This window comes from Solenopsis invicta, chromosome 10, assembly GCF_016802725.1.
Source record: "Solenopsis invicta isolate M01_SB chromosome 10, UNIL_Sinv_3.0, whole genome shotgun sequence".
In the NCBI taxonomy this organism is placed as follows: Eukaryota; Metazoa; Arthropoda; class Insecta; order Hymenoptera; family Formicidae; genus Solenopsis; species Solenopsis invicta.
Genome location: NC_052673.1, coordinates 16,694,383 through 16,712,625, shown reverse-complemented (window position 1 = coordinate 16,712,625; position 18,243 = coordinate 16,694,383). Strand labels below are relative to the sequence as shown.

The 18,243-nt window shown below is 39.6% G+C and overlaps 1 protein-coding gene across 6 annotated transcripts in view; it reads left to right on the top strand.

Moving 5' to 3' along the window:
• LOC105197808 (lachesin) overlaps positions 1-18,243 on the top strand; it is a 216,487-nt gene that overhangs the window by 172,780 nt on the left and 25,464 nt on the right. For 5 of the 6 annotated variants that reach the window (XM_039454615.1, XM_026131694.2, XM_039454614.1 and 2 more), the window contains one exon: positions 10,272-10,374. In XM_039454615.1, coding sequence (XP_039310549.1) covers positions 10,320-10,374 — 55 coding nt within the window. In that variant the 5' untranslated portion in view covers positions 10,272-10,319. Of the gene's footprint in view, positions 1-10,271; positions 10,379-18,243 lie in introns of all 6 variants that reach the window. The other variant, XM_039454613.1, reaches the window with a different exon arrangement.

Sequence of the window (18,243 nt, the reverse complement as noted above, 5' to 3'; positions counted from 1 at the left end):
AACGCGGTTATTTTTGCGCCAATAATTACAGCATGTATTTTATTACATCCTTCTCAAGGTCCTGCGATTACATAGTCAATGTTTTGACTGTAGTTTGAACCATTTTCGAGAATTAATACAAAAATTTGTTCTTATCCAATCTGTTGTCTCACGTTTCTGAATAACTGCGTTGAACTCTCAAAGTCTTGGTTTTTTTCATATTTTATTGAATATTTTATATAAAAGAGTTTGTAGAAATTTTTAAATTTTATTAAAAGACTTGTATTTTTACAATATTTTAAAAATTTTCCAGCGGCTTGTAACCTCGATTGTAACTAATATTCGATTGTTATTTACAAAATAGAATTAAAAATGTCCACGAAACATTTAATTATTTGTCAGTAAGTGGATAATTTCTGTACAGTTAACAGAGATAGCGCGGAGGACGTGTAACTTTTGGAGCCGTACAAACCGAGATCGCGATTCGCGAGGGTGCGCGGGGTGGGAAATGGAAATGGGTCGGGGGTGGGCACGTGTACGAGAGAGTAACCAGTTGCCGTATCGCCCGGTTGAATAACTGCGATCCACCTGTCACGAGCAGGTACAAACGTCGAACAGTAGGAGGAGACGGTCGTGGAAAACACACCTACACGGTGTGTGCGCACGCTGTTGGGGCAAAATATCGTTCTTTCTTCGATTCCATAAAATTTATCAAACGACCCACCCCGCTGAGAGCAACCGATACACGCTGCGTCTCACGGTCGTTCGCAGCCCGCGCAGATTGCTCTCGGGAGAAACGAGGGAGGCGTGCTGCGCAACGTCGCGATTTCTGATAAAGTGAAAAGCAGTAATCGACTGATTGAGTGAGTTAGATACAATGCTGTTCGGTTTCGCATCGTGACACAAACTAAAATTTGCTCGTTTTTATAATTTTCTAAAGAAATTTTTATTTTTAACGTCAATCAAAGTACACGCGCGATCACGGTTACTTTGACAAATAAAGTTCACTAAATCATTTAATCTGTTAAATCTCTAATAATAATGAACATTTAAATTAATAGACTATTAAATTATACATATGATTTACATGCGTGTAAATATTTTTATGCATTAATATGCTTTAATTATAAATTGCTTTAATTACAAATTTATACGACTGTATAATTTATGAGCTGTATAAATTATACGATTTATAATTAACAAAGTTTTTAACACGTTAGCTGTCATTCAAAAAGCTAAAAATTTGGAAAAAAGCTTTTACAGGGTTGTTGAGCTAGATGAAAAAAATAAAATAAAATAATAAAATACGTGTCTAGCATGGTAATGAATTTTTACCGAACGGAAAACTAGCTGTATGTAAAAACCGAATGAAAAGCGCGCGCTGAAGTGAAGTAACAGGTATTGAAATATTTAAGAAATACGGCGCTTGCTGTTGCCAATCTTTCCTGGGGGAAAATCAGCCGGTTAATAATAGTCAGTCGGACGTTTCATTTCGTGCGATATTTCGTTACAAGTGGCGAAACGAGGTTTTCATTCTGTGAATGCAGGCGCGGTCGTTTCATTTCTCGTAAAAGCCCGCGAGATGCAAAAGACATACGCGCGGGCAGGGGATAGAGATAGAGTGAGAAAGGGTGAGAGGGGGGGAGGAGGGAGGGTGGGTTTTAGTTGTGTATTCGGAAATAGGAGAGGCGCGGTGTCGAGACGAGAGTAAATAGAGCGACTCCGTAACGCGTGCATTGAATAGAAAGATTTATTTGACCGGCGGGGCGACTGTCACCTGAGCGCGCAAGTCCAACGGCGACACGGTGACTTGTTTACATCGTGCCATTTTCGCGTTTAACAAAAATCGCCCACGGATGAAAGCTTTCAGGATGCTGCAGCGCTGCGATCGTCGATGGACAACGCGCGATCGCGCTTCCGGAAATTAACACCATGCTGAGAGGAAGGTACTTAAACATTTATTTGTGAAATGTAAATTTACTGAAATAAACCTTATTTAAATACGGCGAAATAAAATTTTATTCCTAGCGAATTAAATTAATAAGAGGATGACACGTATTTCACAAAAATTAAGTATATTTCACAGAAATGTATATTCCGTCGTCAGGATCAAATTTTTTTCATAAGCAGTATATCGAAAAGGAAACGTCACAAGTAACATTGGATGAATATTTCAACTTTTTTTCTCGGTGCACAAAAAAAGCGTGCGAAACTAAGAAAATTAGTTTTAGAAAATTGTTGAATTCATCGTTTCATTGTTAAGTAGTTATGTTATTATAGCGTAAATAATTATTTTACCACGTCTTAATTTTTCTTCTTCTAAAGATGATTGATCGCACGGTTGTATCGACAACTTCCCAATCTCGCGCACCGTGTGTGTGAACTTACACATTCCGCTTTATGTAGAGCATCCGAGCTACCGATTGCTAGGCACTTCCGCCTCTCGACTCGAGATTCTCTTTACTCTGGAGACCCTTTCTCCTTCGCGCTCTTCAATTCTGGATGCAATTTTCCGTCCGATAGATCGCCGCTTATTTTCTTAAATTGCGTCGGTGGACTACGCCAGTAGTCGCGTTTCGCGTGCTCGCCGACCGCGACAACGGACGAATTACGTCGAATTCAAAGAAATTCCGGAAATTCTCCGATCCCCCGGGATGGCGTCGCCCTAGTTTACGCGAAACATAAATAGCGTAATTACATCTGTGAATGTGACGTACGCGCCGCATGTGAATAATACCGCGGCGACACTGTATACGAGACGTAAAATGCAGACATCGACTCTCGGTAAGCACAACAGCGATGAACACATTAACAGTAAAAGATACAAAGTGACGGCGCGAACTGATGGATGCCCGATCAAACGCGCGAATGGAAATAAAAAAAAAGATCGCTAATTTACCTAAACGATCAAACTTTAGCTGAAATTTCTCGTAAAAGCCCGTTTTTACGCGACATTAACCCTCGGCGCGTTTATGTACTTTTTGCACCCCGTACCGATTCTAGCACCATCAATTAATTACGTTGGCAAGTTATGCAAAAATGGATATAATTTACATTGTTATTATTTTAATTGGAAATAGTTGGTCCTCAAATTTCATTGTTATTTTATGTTCTGCCTTATGCCAATTAATATCTAAAATTAATAGTAAAAAATAATAATGATAATTATTACAAATAATAAAAGATATACGAACGAGTTCCAGCTTGCTGGGATATTCTTGCATTTTGCATGCTACAATACACGAATAGAACGGTTTTATTGAAGCTTAAATTTTACAAGCTAGACGTAGATCTAAAAATAAATTTTTGTTGGACTATCGAAATAATTATGATGGATTGCGCAAGCATAATGAACAATGCTGCAAAAAGTTTTGACATTTTCAGCAATCAGCTTGAACATCCTGCATTTTATTTCATTTTATTGGAGCAACAAAAAGTAATTTTTAGATCCGTGTCCAGCTACGTTTTAAAATACTTTAGCAAAACCGTTCTTTCCGGATGATAATACACATAGTATAATTATATAACTAGACAGAATCGACTTACACTGTGAAAATATTTTTTTAACGCGGAACGTTTTCGCCTTTGCGTTGGCCGCGTCCCAATTTCGTTCGCGCCATCGCACGTCCATTATTTTCATACGATTATTTCGTACACGCTCGAAACTGGCGGTGCCGAGCTGACAGTGAGGGATTTTGGCGCATAGAAACGCGCGCGAAATCAAATTCGGTGGTTTTACCTTCCAAATTGGAGTCGTTTAATCGACGCCGGAGTGTCCGCGACAGAGCCCCCCCCATTGTTATTTCGAATTGAATATATGCCGTTTTATGTCGCGGCGCGACCTCGGTCTGTCGACAGGAAGCCCTGCATCAGCCATATCGAGTTGCATTTAGCGGCCCGCGTGAATTTGATTTCTTGCCTCGATTCAAGGATTAATAGATAGTCATTTTCCGCTCTTTTCGGCGAATCTGGATTTTTACTACAATAGCAGATATTGTGAAGGGGAAAAGAGATATGATCCACGGTGCCATGTACATTTTAATTGCCTCAAAATATTTCAACTTGTTAAGCTAATGGGCAAAGCCATACGTTACGTGTATAAAGCATCGGAAAGTACCTCCATGAAGATTTGGATTATTCCAAATTACGCAAACATTATCATTTAGAATTAACGTTTAAATGAGGAAAAAAATATGTCCGAGAAGCAAGAAAGTCGCTTGATGAATTAACTCGGACGAACTCATTCGCTCGCTCGCTCGCTCGCTCGCTCGCTCGCGCCCGTTCCGCGCGGCCTTATTCAATTAGCTGGCGCTCTGTCCTGCGTAGAATCCGAGTTGGGATATCATCTCCCGAGCGAGCGAACTATATGCATGTAGCCCGGGAGAAATTAAGCAGAGTTCCGCGAAAGAGTTTCGATTCCGCTGCATAATGGACTTCGGACCGCGCGATAGAAATACCACCCCCCCCCCTCTGCTCATTCTCTCTCTGCAGGGAGATTCTCTGCGTACTTGAAATTTTCCACAAACGAGTTGCTAAGCGCGGCTTAGCCCGGCCTTCTATGCGGCGGGTTCGCATTACGAAGTTGGCTCCGTTCCTGTTTTCCGCCACCGCGAAAACAGTCCTTCTCGATCGCGTTTCCCTCTGCGCGGGAGATCCCGCACCCTCCACACCTCCATCTCGTCCACGTCATATTCATTAACGGCGGCCAAATGACACGGAATTGCGGCTAAAAGTGCGCTTACTTTGTCGCGTAACAAGGTTCGCCATTCTGCCAGTACTTACGATGTTACCTTGAAGAGCATGGTACCTTTGTATGCCCCTGACACGCGCGCGTGCGTGTGCGTGTGTGTGTGTGTGTATATGTGTATGTATCACTAAACGTGAACGTTGAAACGCGAAAGGGAGCTTTTAAAAATATAATTGGCACGTCATGTGGAAGGTGAAAACACGAACGTCGTTGTGACGCGAGAGTATGCGACTTTTTAATAATTACGCTGTTTTTATTATCCCAATGCGCGCAGCCCGCTAATGGCGGCGAAATTATGGAACGTATTAATTCGCGCGAAGTGGCCGGATACTGAATGGCAAAAGTAACAACGAAATCGCGTCCTGACAAAATTGATTCGATAATAATGGCCAACATTAAATACGCTGCGACGGTAGAATGGATTAAGCCGTCGCGTTTGTTTGTATTAAATTTCTGCCAATATTTAAAGGTAATCTCTCTTTTTCGTGATTGAGAAAAATAATATGAAATAGTAATATTTACAATAAATTGTATCTCTTCAATCTCTCGTACAGAAGGTATGTATATTTTACGACGGAGGCTGTGCAGCAGAGGATATACAAAATAAATTTAAAATACTAATAATTTTTTTAGACTCGATTCTTTTTACGGTGGGGCATTGGGCTCGCTAAAAATTCGAAACACGTTTGCATCGTTTTACATTTACGAGGGACCAGGACTGGCAACTCGATTTCGAATGTGGGTACCAGGAGGCTAAAAATTCGCCGTGGTCGAGCATTAAGAGCGCAGGTGCCCGTGCGCGCGCTTAACAATCGAATTAATGTTTAAAGATTTATCACGCGCATATCCGGAGAGAGAGGCGCGGAAAGCAATTAGGGCGGCGCGCGCCGGTCGCCAATTTGTACGGTTTACGTCGTTACGTACGAATAAATCCCAAGGCCCGTCGCTGTCGTTACTGCGAAGATTAGATTAACTGTCTCTTCATTTCGCGAGCAGAGACAGTTATTACCGCCGCAGGGCGTCTCGCGCCGAGGAGTAATCGTCCGATCGTGCGCGTTCTCGTCCATAAACGTTCCGCACGGTGAGACTTCCACTTCCTTCCCTCAACCACGCCGTCGATTGCACGCCGAGGCTTACGGGCTTTGCAGCTTACGATTAAAAGCGACGGAGAGATCTGTGCGCCTGTACTGTCGTGTTTCTCGCTAACGTGTGCGAGATGCGAATGCGGTTCCATTGAACTTTGTCACGCGTACGCTTATCGATAGATGATTACTTTGATATGAGGGTGACGAATTTTTTGAACGTTGCTTAAACGTACACCGAATGAAAGTGTTAGGAATAATAATCAAACTTTGGAACCAATTTTAATTAAATGTTTGATTAATGTAACCAGTTATTTAGTGATATTTAGTAATTAGATCAATAGTAGCCAAGTAATATTAGTAGTCAATTGGTTAATGAACGGTTACCAAACGGTTACTAAATATTTGATTATATTAATCGATCACTTAATTGAAATTGTTTCACCAAAGTTTGTTAATTAACAACTATGATCTATCTAACCCTAGGCTTAGTCGTTATTACCAAACTCTTTTTCAATGTAATATCGGAAAATTAAATAATTAAATGGTATCCAGAAAATTAATCGATTGCTTAATATCCCAAAAATTTTAGCCTGGTACTTGGCTCGCTGCTTAATAAAATTATTCTGGGTAATCGGAAAATTATTAGTTGACCAAGGCGATATTAATCGTGACTTCCAGTAACGGAATGATGCCGGAGCATACGGTATACATAACGAAGATATATGATAAGACACGGGATCCCATATTGTGCATGGCCGCTGTGTACTCTGCCAACGATGTTTGTGTCTCTATTAAAGCGCCATTTTCAATCCTTTATTTGCAGTCGGTTATCAGCTCACGGTCGGCACTTAAAGGGGTTGGCCCAGACATGACTGCACGCACGATCGATCGCGGATGTATAAATTGTCTTGACGTTATGATACCTTTTCTTTTAATTATAAGTATCTCGAGATCAACTCGAAATCTTTCATCCGACTAAAATTTTTTGCAACTATTTCATTTGCAGCATTAAATGTCTCGGTGGCAATAAACTCCCATCTTAAAATCAGATTAAAAAATCAAATCACGTGAAATTGAGTTAAGTACAAACTTGATTATACAGCTCCGTCTCTGTAGCTCATTTTGCGAATTAAAGTCTTATTAATTATTTAACTTTTAACCTAAAAGTTAAATAATTATTGCAATATTAAAAGGTCATCGACTTATACGATCGTATATATGACAGTGAACTGACGATCTGTGATGGATTTGCTCTATATTATATAATCGAAGGAAAATGTTCTAACTCACAATTCTGAAATCAGTAAAAATAAGCGTAACATGAAAAAATATTGAGATACTCCTTATTCTGATTAATAAAGTGGTATCTATCTGAAACTGAGAACTGAGAGGGCGGGAGACCGCCGCTCCTCCTTTCTCTCTTTTCCTCTGTACTCGCCAGTACGAAATGTGGAGTCGCCGTACGCGCGCGCGACTTCTTATCAACGGCGCGTTCAATGCATAAAGCATAAAGTTCGTATCTCATGCATACATTCATAGAGCCGTCGGTGCGGCAGCGATGGCGGGAGCGAGACGAAAGTCATAACTTACGGTGCGTCCCACACCTCCCCGTCCTGCTGTTTTCCTCCCTCTTCCCCTGGGCACACGTATCCCACCCCGTAACCACTGCCATCCCGCTCTCGGGAAGTATCGAAACACCCGCAAAATCACCGGAGGGTGACTGAGGCACGTATGACGGCTGGCACTCCTCTCGGTGTGCGCTCAAAATTCCATTTTCCCACGGAAAAATTCCATTTTTCCATCGGGGCCCCACCCTCCCTCCCTCCTTTTCTCTCTCCCTCCCTCGTTTATGACCGATTCATTGAAAAATAGTCCACTTACCGCGGCCTCTTTTTGCGATAAATCAATCGCGCCTTTCCGACTGTGCCTCGTATAACCATCCCTTTCCGCTCTCCCTCCTCTTCCCCATCTTTCATTTTTCTTCGCACGCAGCCCTCTTCCTCCGGGCGCGCCTCGATGCACCGGCGGCCCGTGGGTTTGGATTGTCTTCCGAGATGACTGCTGACAAATAGCGAATCGATCCGTCGCCGCCGCGCATAGACCGTTACGCCATAAAGCTGCCGCAACAAAGCGTCGTTTTGATGCTTTATGGGCATCGCGTCGCATCGCCGATCGTTGCCGTTGGATGACGTTGTCGGAATGGATGTGCGTGGCTTGTATTGGCCGTTCAGACAGAGAGAGAGAGAGAGAGAGAGAGAGAGAGAGAGAGAGATGTTCGTTTAGCGGATGAACCGAAACGTCGAGTGCGCGTCGCGACGGCCAACGCGTCGCGTTTTCATGCAAACTGCGGACAACGAATTTTCCTCGTGTATGGGATGCACAATGGAATTTTGGGGATCTTCTAAAAGTTGAATTCTTCCCTTGTCATCCTTGAAATGTCACGCCCGTGTAAGCGACTGACACACGCGCGAAATTTCTTACTTTAAAACTTACATCTAAGTATCTCTGAAAAAGTTTTTACGACTTCCCATAATATCCGAGAGGACCAATCCCCCCGCGAAAAAATGTAGATGGAAAATGCAAAACGACGTTACTTTTTTTCTTTAATATATATTTTTAAATATATATTTTATATTTATTCTCATCATTGTTTTGCATATAAATAATATGATCAAGACTTTTATTTTATTCTAGAAACTGTTTTTTTTTTACATTCTTTTTCAGTCTAATAAATTAGCTCGTCGAGCGACTCGAAAAAGTCTAAGTATTCTTATTTGAATTAATTTTATTGTTTGCAAATCAATACGAAAGGTAGACGCTTCGCCGCGCTGAAGACTCATCCGCTTTTACGCGCGTCGCTCCGCTTGCACTATTAGTGCGCCGTAGAAATTGTAACTCGGAGGTGATAGTGGATCGCAGATTGATCTGCGTTGGGAGCAGGTGCGGCCCATGCGGGATCGATGGCCGCGCGTCGACACTTTCTTTCATCGCGTGACATGCAAGGGAATAAAAATTCCTCATCCGCGGTTTTATCGACATCGCGGAATGAGTCGGCGGATGTTCCGTCGACCGGGAAAAAGCGCGCCGAAAGAATGGTGCGTTGTCTGACGCAAGGATTTCGCGAAAGACACACTCTGAACTTCCGTTCTTCTTTTCTCGCAATCAATATTTAAAAACTTTGTAACCAGCATAAATACATAAATTTTTTTATAATTAATATAATTACAATGGATTTAATATCAGACGTTTGAATTTTATTTTGATGTTATCCCGTAATTTCCGTGAGATTTTTTGCCTTCGGACGTACATAATTTTTAAATATACGTTGAAATTTTTTATCATGGTGTTTACTTTTAAGATAGTATTTGAAAAGTCGAAGAAAGCAATATGATAAAAGAAAATATGCCGTATAAGTCATCATCCGCCTTAGAAAGCTTCAAATGCAGCAGTGATTAAATCTACTTTGCTTTATATACAATTTCTAATTTTCTGAAAGCTTATTCCTCCTGTGTTGTTCACGTTGTGCACTCTATGAACAATTGCTAATAAAACAAATACATTTTTCTCTTTCTTCTAAACTCTGTTTGGTTTTCCTCTTTTAACATAATTATTATTTATTTAGTATTTCTTTAGATATTTCCTTCATATATTTTTCTACGTCTTATTTTTGTTTTCTTTACCGTTCAAGAGAGTTTCTTCAATAGCTTTTATTTTCCTCTTTAATTTTTTTTAAACGATATTTCGCGAAGAAATTATGCACGCTTCTTAAGTACTCTTTCTTAATGCTTAATCGGACTCACGCTTCATTGTTCATGCATCTGTTCATGAGAGCCGAATCGCGCACGAGTACGACGCTTATTGGATGCTTCTGTGATCTTCAACCGCGTCGAAATAACGAAGGGACACCTCTCCCAACATAACTCTCTTAATTGGTGATAAGATAACTACGAGGTGATCATTAATTACAGTCGGCGAACCCCTGGCGTTGCAGTTAGTTTGCTTCGAAGCTACTTTCGATCTCTTGCTCTTCATCCCTCCTTTTGCTTCCGCTGTACTCTCTCGGTTGCTACTTTTTTTCCCTTGTCAATCCTTTCACCCTTGCGAAGGGTGAAAGAGTTAAAATAAACGATAATTAAAATTGACGTGTGTTTTCTCTTTCTTTTTGATGGGAAAGAAATAAAATAAAAATAGGAAGTAAACGATGTGTGATGCGGATTAGAGAAACAAATCTTTTGCTCTTACTTACGAGCGCAGAAATAAAGCTGAAACCTGAAATCTGAACCTGTAGATAATTATTCTGATTCATTTAACTCATTGATAAATATTTGATATCTTTGGGACTATTTTATATCAATATACTTAAATGTTGGAATTTTTTGTAATATTTTGTAAACTAATTTGCGTTGATGTTTATCCAATGATTATCATATGTTTATTGAAAAATATTTCTCTGTTTCCAGATCGCCGACTGGTGTCCCGAAGACTCATCAGAAAACTGGTCGACTCTCATGGCAGCGCGGAAACTCGCAGCCCTCTTCGCCGCGGTCCTGCAACTTTGCTTATGTGAGTGAGTTCTGTTTCTTTTCATGTTTGCACCCTGAGGTCTTCGTAATCCATTTAGGTTGTTCGAGACATAACTTGTCAAACTCCGAATGTAGGAATTCACTCAAATTTTATACGTAAAAAATAAATAATATAATTCATATTGTTATTACTTTTTGACGTGGGCCTAATGTGACGAATAGTTGAACATATTAGTAAGATTGTAGCCTACTAGATCAACTATCTAGAAAAACTAGAGCTATTTCAGCGTCTCGTCTTAGGCGAAAAATTTCTGATCATTCTTCTGACGTTTACCATCCCCGACTTTTTCGCGATGTCATCCGGAAGTCACGGTATTTCCGAGCACAGGAGAGCCATGGCGGTTCTCATAATTCGATGAAAGAGCCGGGACGAGCGAAGGAAGCGAAATGGACCGTCGTAACGGCGAGAGAGCCGCGTCACGTCGTCGTGACGAGAAAAAGGACGAGATTGAAGGTCCAGGGAAAAGGATGAATCGAAGGGACGATCGCAGGCGCCGCCGCCTTCAACCGCACCGACTTTCATGAGGAAGCCACGGAAATTCTCCCGATGTCGTACAACAACTTTTCACCGCGATATTGTTTGTTCTGGCGACAGCGAGTGTACTGAACCGTTACGTCGAAAACGGGAATAACGCTTGAATATTTGCTGTGGAATATGATGTAAATATGGAGATAGTTATGGTTAGATGGCCGATATAAAAGAGTCGTGTGCGATATTTTATAGGATGTTTATTCGAACTATCGACATTTCTGTCATTTATAATAGACATCTCAGACGTCTTCGTAGATAAAAGTAAAGAGTTTACAATGCTTTTTATTGGTGTCTTCCTTCTCTTGTCCTTGTTACTTTTTAGTTATTTTTTTTACAACAATTCAAAAATTAAGTCAAACAGATTAACGTACGTCATTTTTAAAATACTTTATTATCTTATAATATATAGACCAAAATTTAATGGTTTAAATCTTATGTTGGTCGAAGTTTTTTTCTTTTCTCTTCGAAACCCGTGTTGTCTGTGATATGAAGTGGGTCCAACGTGTCATGGTAATCCCGTTCTGAGGCCCCTTTACGTGTGAGGCCCAAGACCCTCGATGAATAATCTACCACTCTGTCCGCGTGAGCTTTCCCCGTGAGTCGACGAAGTTCCGTTGTAAGCCGCGGCCGTAAGACGGCAACGGATGCTACCTCGCCGGCCGTTTTCGCTCGCCTCTGAATCTCTTACTCTGCTATATCCGCGCTGCGGTGGCGGCGGCGCCGCAACGACCCTATCCAGGACGATACATCGTCGGGGGTGGCTCCAGCGCGAGGGAGTTTGTAGGATCCACTTAAATCCACCGTGATTTACTCGGGCACGCCGCGTCCAAACCTCCCCTCCCCTCTCTGTCTCTCTCTCTCTCTTTCTCTCCCCTCGTCTCTGCCTCACTCTACGGCGGGATGCAGCCGCAGCCGCAATAAGTAACCGGGCCTCGGGCTTTTCGGATACGCCGATGGAAAGCGTTAAGGAGGATTCGTCAGTCGACGGTTAGCCCTTAATCGCATATAGCGTCATATTTATTATCTACTTCTTCTAGAAGGAGAGTTATTTGAATTAATTACATTTTTACTAATTTCCAAAGTTTACTTTTCACCGTAGGTTTTGCTCTAGATCATTTTTGCTATTATTGCTTTTTTTTTAAATTATTCAAACAATCCTTTTTTGCTCTCCTCCGGTACGTCTGTTGTGCTAGACACTGCTGCAAATTTCTAAAGCGAAAGAATCGCAGATAGAAATCGCGACGTTTCTTTGACTGAGCCTTTCTAAGTTGATTATATAATAATGTATACGGGCGGAGAGAGAGAGGACTCCGTGGGTATTAAAGTACCGACTCTTTTGTCCGCCGAGAATTAAAAAGGAGAGGCCGCTCGAAGGGATTAGTCGAGGGCGTAATTAATTTCGGCGGTACTTCTTATTTTTAACTGACGGTCTTATTATTGCTCCACCGCTTTCTTTATTTCACTTCCGATACTTTGTCCTGCCCACTCTCCGAGGGTTGAGGGCGAAATCGTACGAAATAGTATTATGGTATTTCTTTGAATCGAGGGAATTTACGGGATTTTTGCGGAGCGCGTTTCAGCCCTGTCTGTAAGCTTCGAGTCGCAGCGAGAGAGAGAGAAAAAAAAATATTTTCTTTTTTTTTTTATTACAACGCGCGGGGAAAAATAGCGCGACCGTTTTTCTACGCAAGTATATTGACGCGGAATTCTCGCGCTGTGCCGCGTCATTACATTCGCAATTTTTCTCAATTTATTTCGTTATCTGTATTTTCAGCTTACGGAAACGCTAATTAACGGCATATCTCACTGAGCACGCGAATACCATGGCAAAAATACGAAGCAGCATCGCGTGATAGTAATCGCGATTAACGTAATAATTATAAATGCGAACGTTAATGCGTTTGTCTAATATCGTGATCTACGTAACCATAATGTTTCTACTTCCTGTTCCATGTACATCTGAAAATATTATTTTACAGTTTTGATGCGCTTCCCCCCCACCCCCTCCTCCTTTTAATCACGCAATACGCTTTTGATATGTTCAATCTGCCTTTAAAAAAGAGCGCTAAAATTTTTATATCAAATCCATAAAAATTCACGCGCAAGTCAAAATGAAAAAGATTAATATTATTTTATGACTTTGTGATGAAAATTGAATGTATTAATCGATATTTCGTTTCGTTTTTAAATCGCGCGGTGACATCGGCTATTCTTATTCCAATGTACTAGTCGCATTATTCTTTGACACTTTTCATAGATTTCCGATATATGTCAGGAACAAAATTTGCATTTTAACTGAGAGACCACAGTTTATTCCATCATAAATTCGCCAAACAAAAAATTAGATAAATTGGACCTTTATATGTCAAACTCAATGTAAAATCTACCGCCGGTATAATCTGTCGTTTAGATTAACAAAAATATTATAATCTTCACTAGATAAAATATATCTTTTTTTTCTCTATTTATCCATGTGAAGATAGTTGGGAGAGTTATTGAATGCATACCAATTACCTAAATTGACGTACCTCAACAATATTTTATATTTTTAATATAATCAATATTTAATAACAAAAATATGAAGCAAATGAGAAATAAGTAATGTAGATAATGTTTAATAAATTACATCTCTTGTTTCGTGCATGCTAACAGCACTTAAAAAAATTAAAATTAAAATCAGGAACAGCAAGATGTTAATTTTTGATCAATTTATACATATAGCTAATGATAATACAATCTTAATTGATGCAATTGTATCATCACAAATTTTATTACAATGAGCAACGTAACGTTAAACGGATAAGTGATAATAATAAAACTATTAATTGTTATGAATAAAAATATGTCAATTGTAAAAATAAATTCAAGCTAGTTTTTTTTTTACGTCTTTTTATTATTATTTATTAATTATTAAACATTTGATTCGTTTTTGTTAAATTATTAATAAAATGAGTATTAATTAATGATTTATAATTTTAATTAATTTAATTCATAAATTCGATACTAAAGGCAACTCAGAAAAGCCACATGTACGATTCACTTGACAGATTGCCTTTAGAATCTTCTATCTCTTACAATACGTTGTAAAGTCTTACAATAAATTAATGTGTTTTCAATGAAAAGTTAAATACATTGTAGTAATAGGTATCAAAAATATCAAGCTGCAATTTTTAACGCATATTATATACACACACACACACACACACGCACACGCACACGCACACGCACACGCACACGCACACACACACACACACACACACACACACACACACACACACACACACACACACACACACACACACACGTACAAATCAATACCAAATATAAAACAAAATTTATTGAAGTGATATGCATTCGGAACTTTTTCCTAAATAGTTTAAAGAACTTTTCAGATAAAATTAATACGTGATTGTGTGAATCAGTCCGCAATGTTAGCCATTTTTTCATTCATAAGATCGCAGACGATTGTATTCTTATGATCAATGGATCCCGGTCACGCGTTTCTTCGTGACATTTACGTGTTCCTTGAGTTGGCAAAAATCTTTTATAGCGGTTTTCGACTTGGGTGAATTCTCCGCGAGTCGCGGGGAGAGGGGTAGCGTTTCGATCCGCTCCATCTTCATCGGCGGTCGACGGCGCTGATGACACGCGAGAGAGAGAGTGCCAGCTTCCATTTTCAATATCGCTCCGACAGTCGCCTTCAGGATCCTCACCCTCATGGATCCTGCGATTCTCGGGCGTCCGTCATTGCTCGCGACGTTATCAGCGATTCGCCGCGCCGCGTCTTGTCGCGCGCCGGTTGCCGCGTCGATTTCTATACAGATGTACGTCCGTATTGAAATGCAATAAGCTAAATCGAAATCAAATATCTGAACCATCGGCTCTAGAAAAAATATGCTGTCTCGTCGTCCGATACAGTTTCACTAGAGTCTATTATTATCCAACAATGCGATCTCTATTTTTAATTTAAATAATATTGCAAGTATTGAAAATTTGTTCAGGATCATCTCTACATTCATCATTTAATTATTGTTCATAGAGAAAATGAAAAAGAGGATATATATAACAAATACAAAAAAAAAGATACAAATTGCATTTCTCTGCGTTCTGATTTTTTGAGAAAATATTTTTATGTTTTAATTCTTTGACAGAGATTTGTAATCGACTTTTCTTTTGTTAAAAACTCAATGGAAGATTGGATAGATTGCACTTGCATAAATTTTGATGGATTTATCGATGATACATCCGTATATATCGGAGTTTCATACGTTGCTTGTAATTAAATATCGCGAGACGCGTAAGTCTCATAAAATAGCGGCGCGATAAGTTACGCGTATAAACATCGAGCGTTTTCATTACGGAAGCTTAGCCCATTCGTTACGCCAAGCTTGCGATTTTCGGGCGTTCAGAGAGACGTAATTTATGAGAGGGAGAACGAGGCAGAGCGTGCATTTTCATTAAGCATTCGTCATCAAATTGATTTTCACATTTATGTATTACAGATATTTATGCTTATCCAAAAAAAAAGTTTCTTTCTCGTCGTGAGAGTGTCTTCATAAACACGCTAAGAAACGGGATATTTTCCGGATGTTATACTTGCGACGATATCAAGTGCTACCGTCGAAGTTCGGGCGGGACGCATGTAATCCGCGTAATCCGTCTAGCAAGGTGGACGGTAACTGGCGCGGCACGATATGGACAAAGTTCGCCTTGGACGGCCGGCGCCGGAATAATTGAAAATGTCATGACAATTGCACCGAACGCCACCGTAACTCTGCCGTTGACTGATGCAAATGGGTATATTCAAATTCTATCGGAGAATTAATAATTTTCACTCGTATCGGCGAGCAGCGGCGCCGCGCGATAGCGACATATCTTGTTGTCAAACTTAACAAGGCTGATACTAAATCCGTATGTTATTAATACCGTCGTCAAACTCGAGAGACATTTCCGAACCGATTCACGATCGATCTTATTTAGTTTATCATCTTACGCTCTCCTCTCCTTCGGCCGCTTAATGTTTAACGTTAAACGGATTTTTGAAAAGAAAGAAGTTAATTTAAAGTTCAGAGGATAATACAAGTTATTTAATTGTACGAGATTTGCCTGCAAAATATTTCACTTTTAATCTCCTACTTAAGATGATTAGAGCAGAAGGTGATATTACGTTTTTTCCCCATTTGCATTTTATACAATAACTTTGTTAATATTCAACATTTTAAATTGGAAATTTAACGATTACATTTGCCAATGTGTTGTTCAATTAATTCTAGACTCAAAGTTAATGAAATATTTATTACTTGGAATGTTATTTAAAATGTGACGACATTGCATAATAAGTAAAAAAAGAAACGAGAGTATGGTTTTGTGGTGCACCTCATAAAAATAGCTTTTTTAAAAAGTTAGTTTTGTTTAAAAAAAATTATTATATTTTATTATAAAATTATACATTTATTCAAAATAAAGAGAAAGTATTACAAAATATAATACATATATGTAAATATACGTACACAATCCTATAGTACACGTAATGTAAACTAGTAGTAGATTAGTAGTACAGAACTACAATATACTTGACGAATAATTTCTATATGAAAATTTTATTTTGATATAAAGACAGAGAAACCGTAGTCCTGTTGAGGGGTCAGCACACACGGGACTACGTTAACAATTATTAAAGTCTCACTATTTCATTTTGCATTACTCGAAATGTGTGCAAAATAAAAAATTAAATAAAATGTAAAATAACAAGAAGAAACACTGAAATGTACACATGCTCGTGTGATAATGCGCCCTAGTTTATGTATAATTAAATGTACCTTGCTAAAATGTACCTTGTGAAAAAGTTTCGAAATGCTCAAAAATATATAATACATTCTAGCGCCACTGCATAACGGTGGCACGGCTGAATAAATAATTTCATAAATAATCACTAAAATTTACTTATTAATAGAGATATCACGAGTGACCATTATGTCTACAAGGACACTTTCTCTATTTTTCTTCAATGTCTTTTTTTCCTGAGAAAAAAATTTATTCTACATTGAGCAAAAGATTTATCATTAAAATGAAGGTAGGAGATTCTAGAGCGCCTCGTTGCAGTCTATACAAGCATGGTTCAAATTCTTCGTAGAGGATGCACCAACGTTCACGTCACGGAGTTGCATTATTCGCGTTCACACACTTATCAGAAGATTTTAATGGGCGAAATCGTTTGAAACACGCCAAATACGTTACAGATATTTCGCTCTCTCGTGGACTACACACCTATATTTTTCCTCGTAATTATTCACATGTCCGCGAGCTATGTGCCGTAATTAAATTAAATGTTCGTGAACGTCGCGTCAATGTGAAAATCGTGATAATACGATTCTGTGTATATGTGAGTGAGAAAGAGAGAGAGAGAGAGAGAGAAAATAGCACGAAAAACTTCGAGATCAACACGCAAAGTTCCACGTACCGCGATCTATTTTTGATGAACGAGTATATTTGATCTTTTTGTTTCTGAAAATAGGGAAGACGTAAGTGATAACTGCAAAGTAACCCGTGTATTTAACGAGAAGAGCAAAATTGATTCTATATAGAGTGTCATATTCTTCAGATAGTGTTCGCTCGAGGCGTCGATAGTCGGAACGCACGCCTCGGAGCATAAAAAGCGAAATGAGGAAGTTAGTCACTCGAAAGAAGGCTTTATATCGCTTTTACGACTTTAAACGAAGCGCAGCATCGAATGGTACATCGTACGGTGTAGTGTATAGGGAGTGGAAAAGTTTTCTTCCTTCTGCTGCTGGCAGCGCGTTCCGCGATGGCGAAGCTTCTTCGTGACGCCCGAGGGCGGTACACGGGGAATTCATTTGGCATTCAGGACAAGGAACGTCGGAGATAGCCGTTGAAGGATGCGTGGCTAAATAAACGAGTGTCCGAATACGTTTAAGCAAATACGTTCCTCCGTCGAGAAGTTTATTCCTGTCTTCAACGGCGCTGCACATCGTTGTTGAGCCTCTTTCACCGAAAGAACAGTTATTCGATCGTATGTATTTTAGAATCTTTTTTACTACATTGCGAAATCGCGTGTAATTGTGTGTGTAATACCACGTAATAGGTATTACGAGGAAATAATGATGTATCGCACGTATACGGAGATATAAGAGACACGAAATGGAAAACGGGAAATTTTTGTAAAATTACTGGCGAAGAGATGTGAAGAGGCTAATGGATATCTTTAATGGGGAGAGAATAAAATAGAATTTATTGAAGCCGGTATAAAAAAAAAGTTCGACCACACCGTTAATTGGCTCAGTAGATGCGAATACGTGA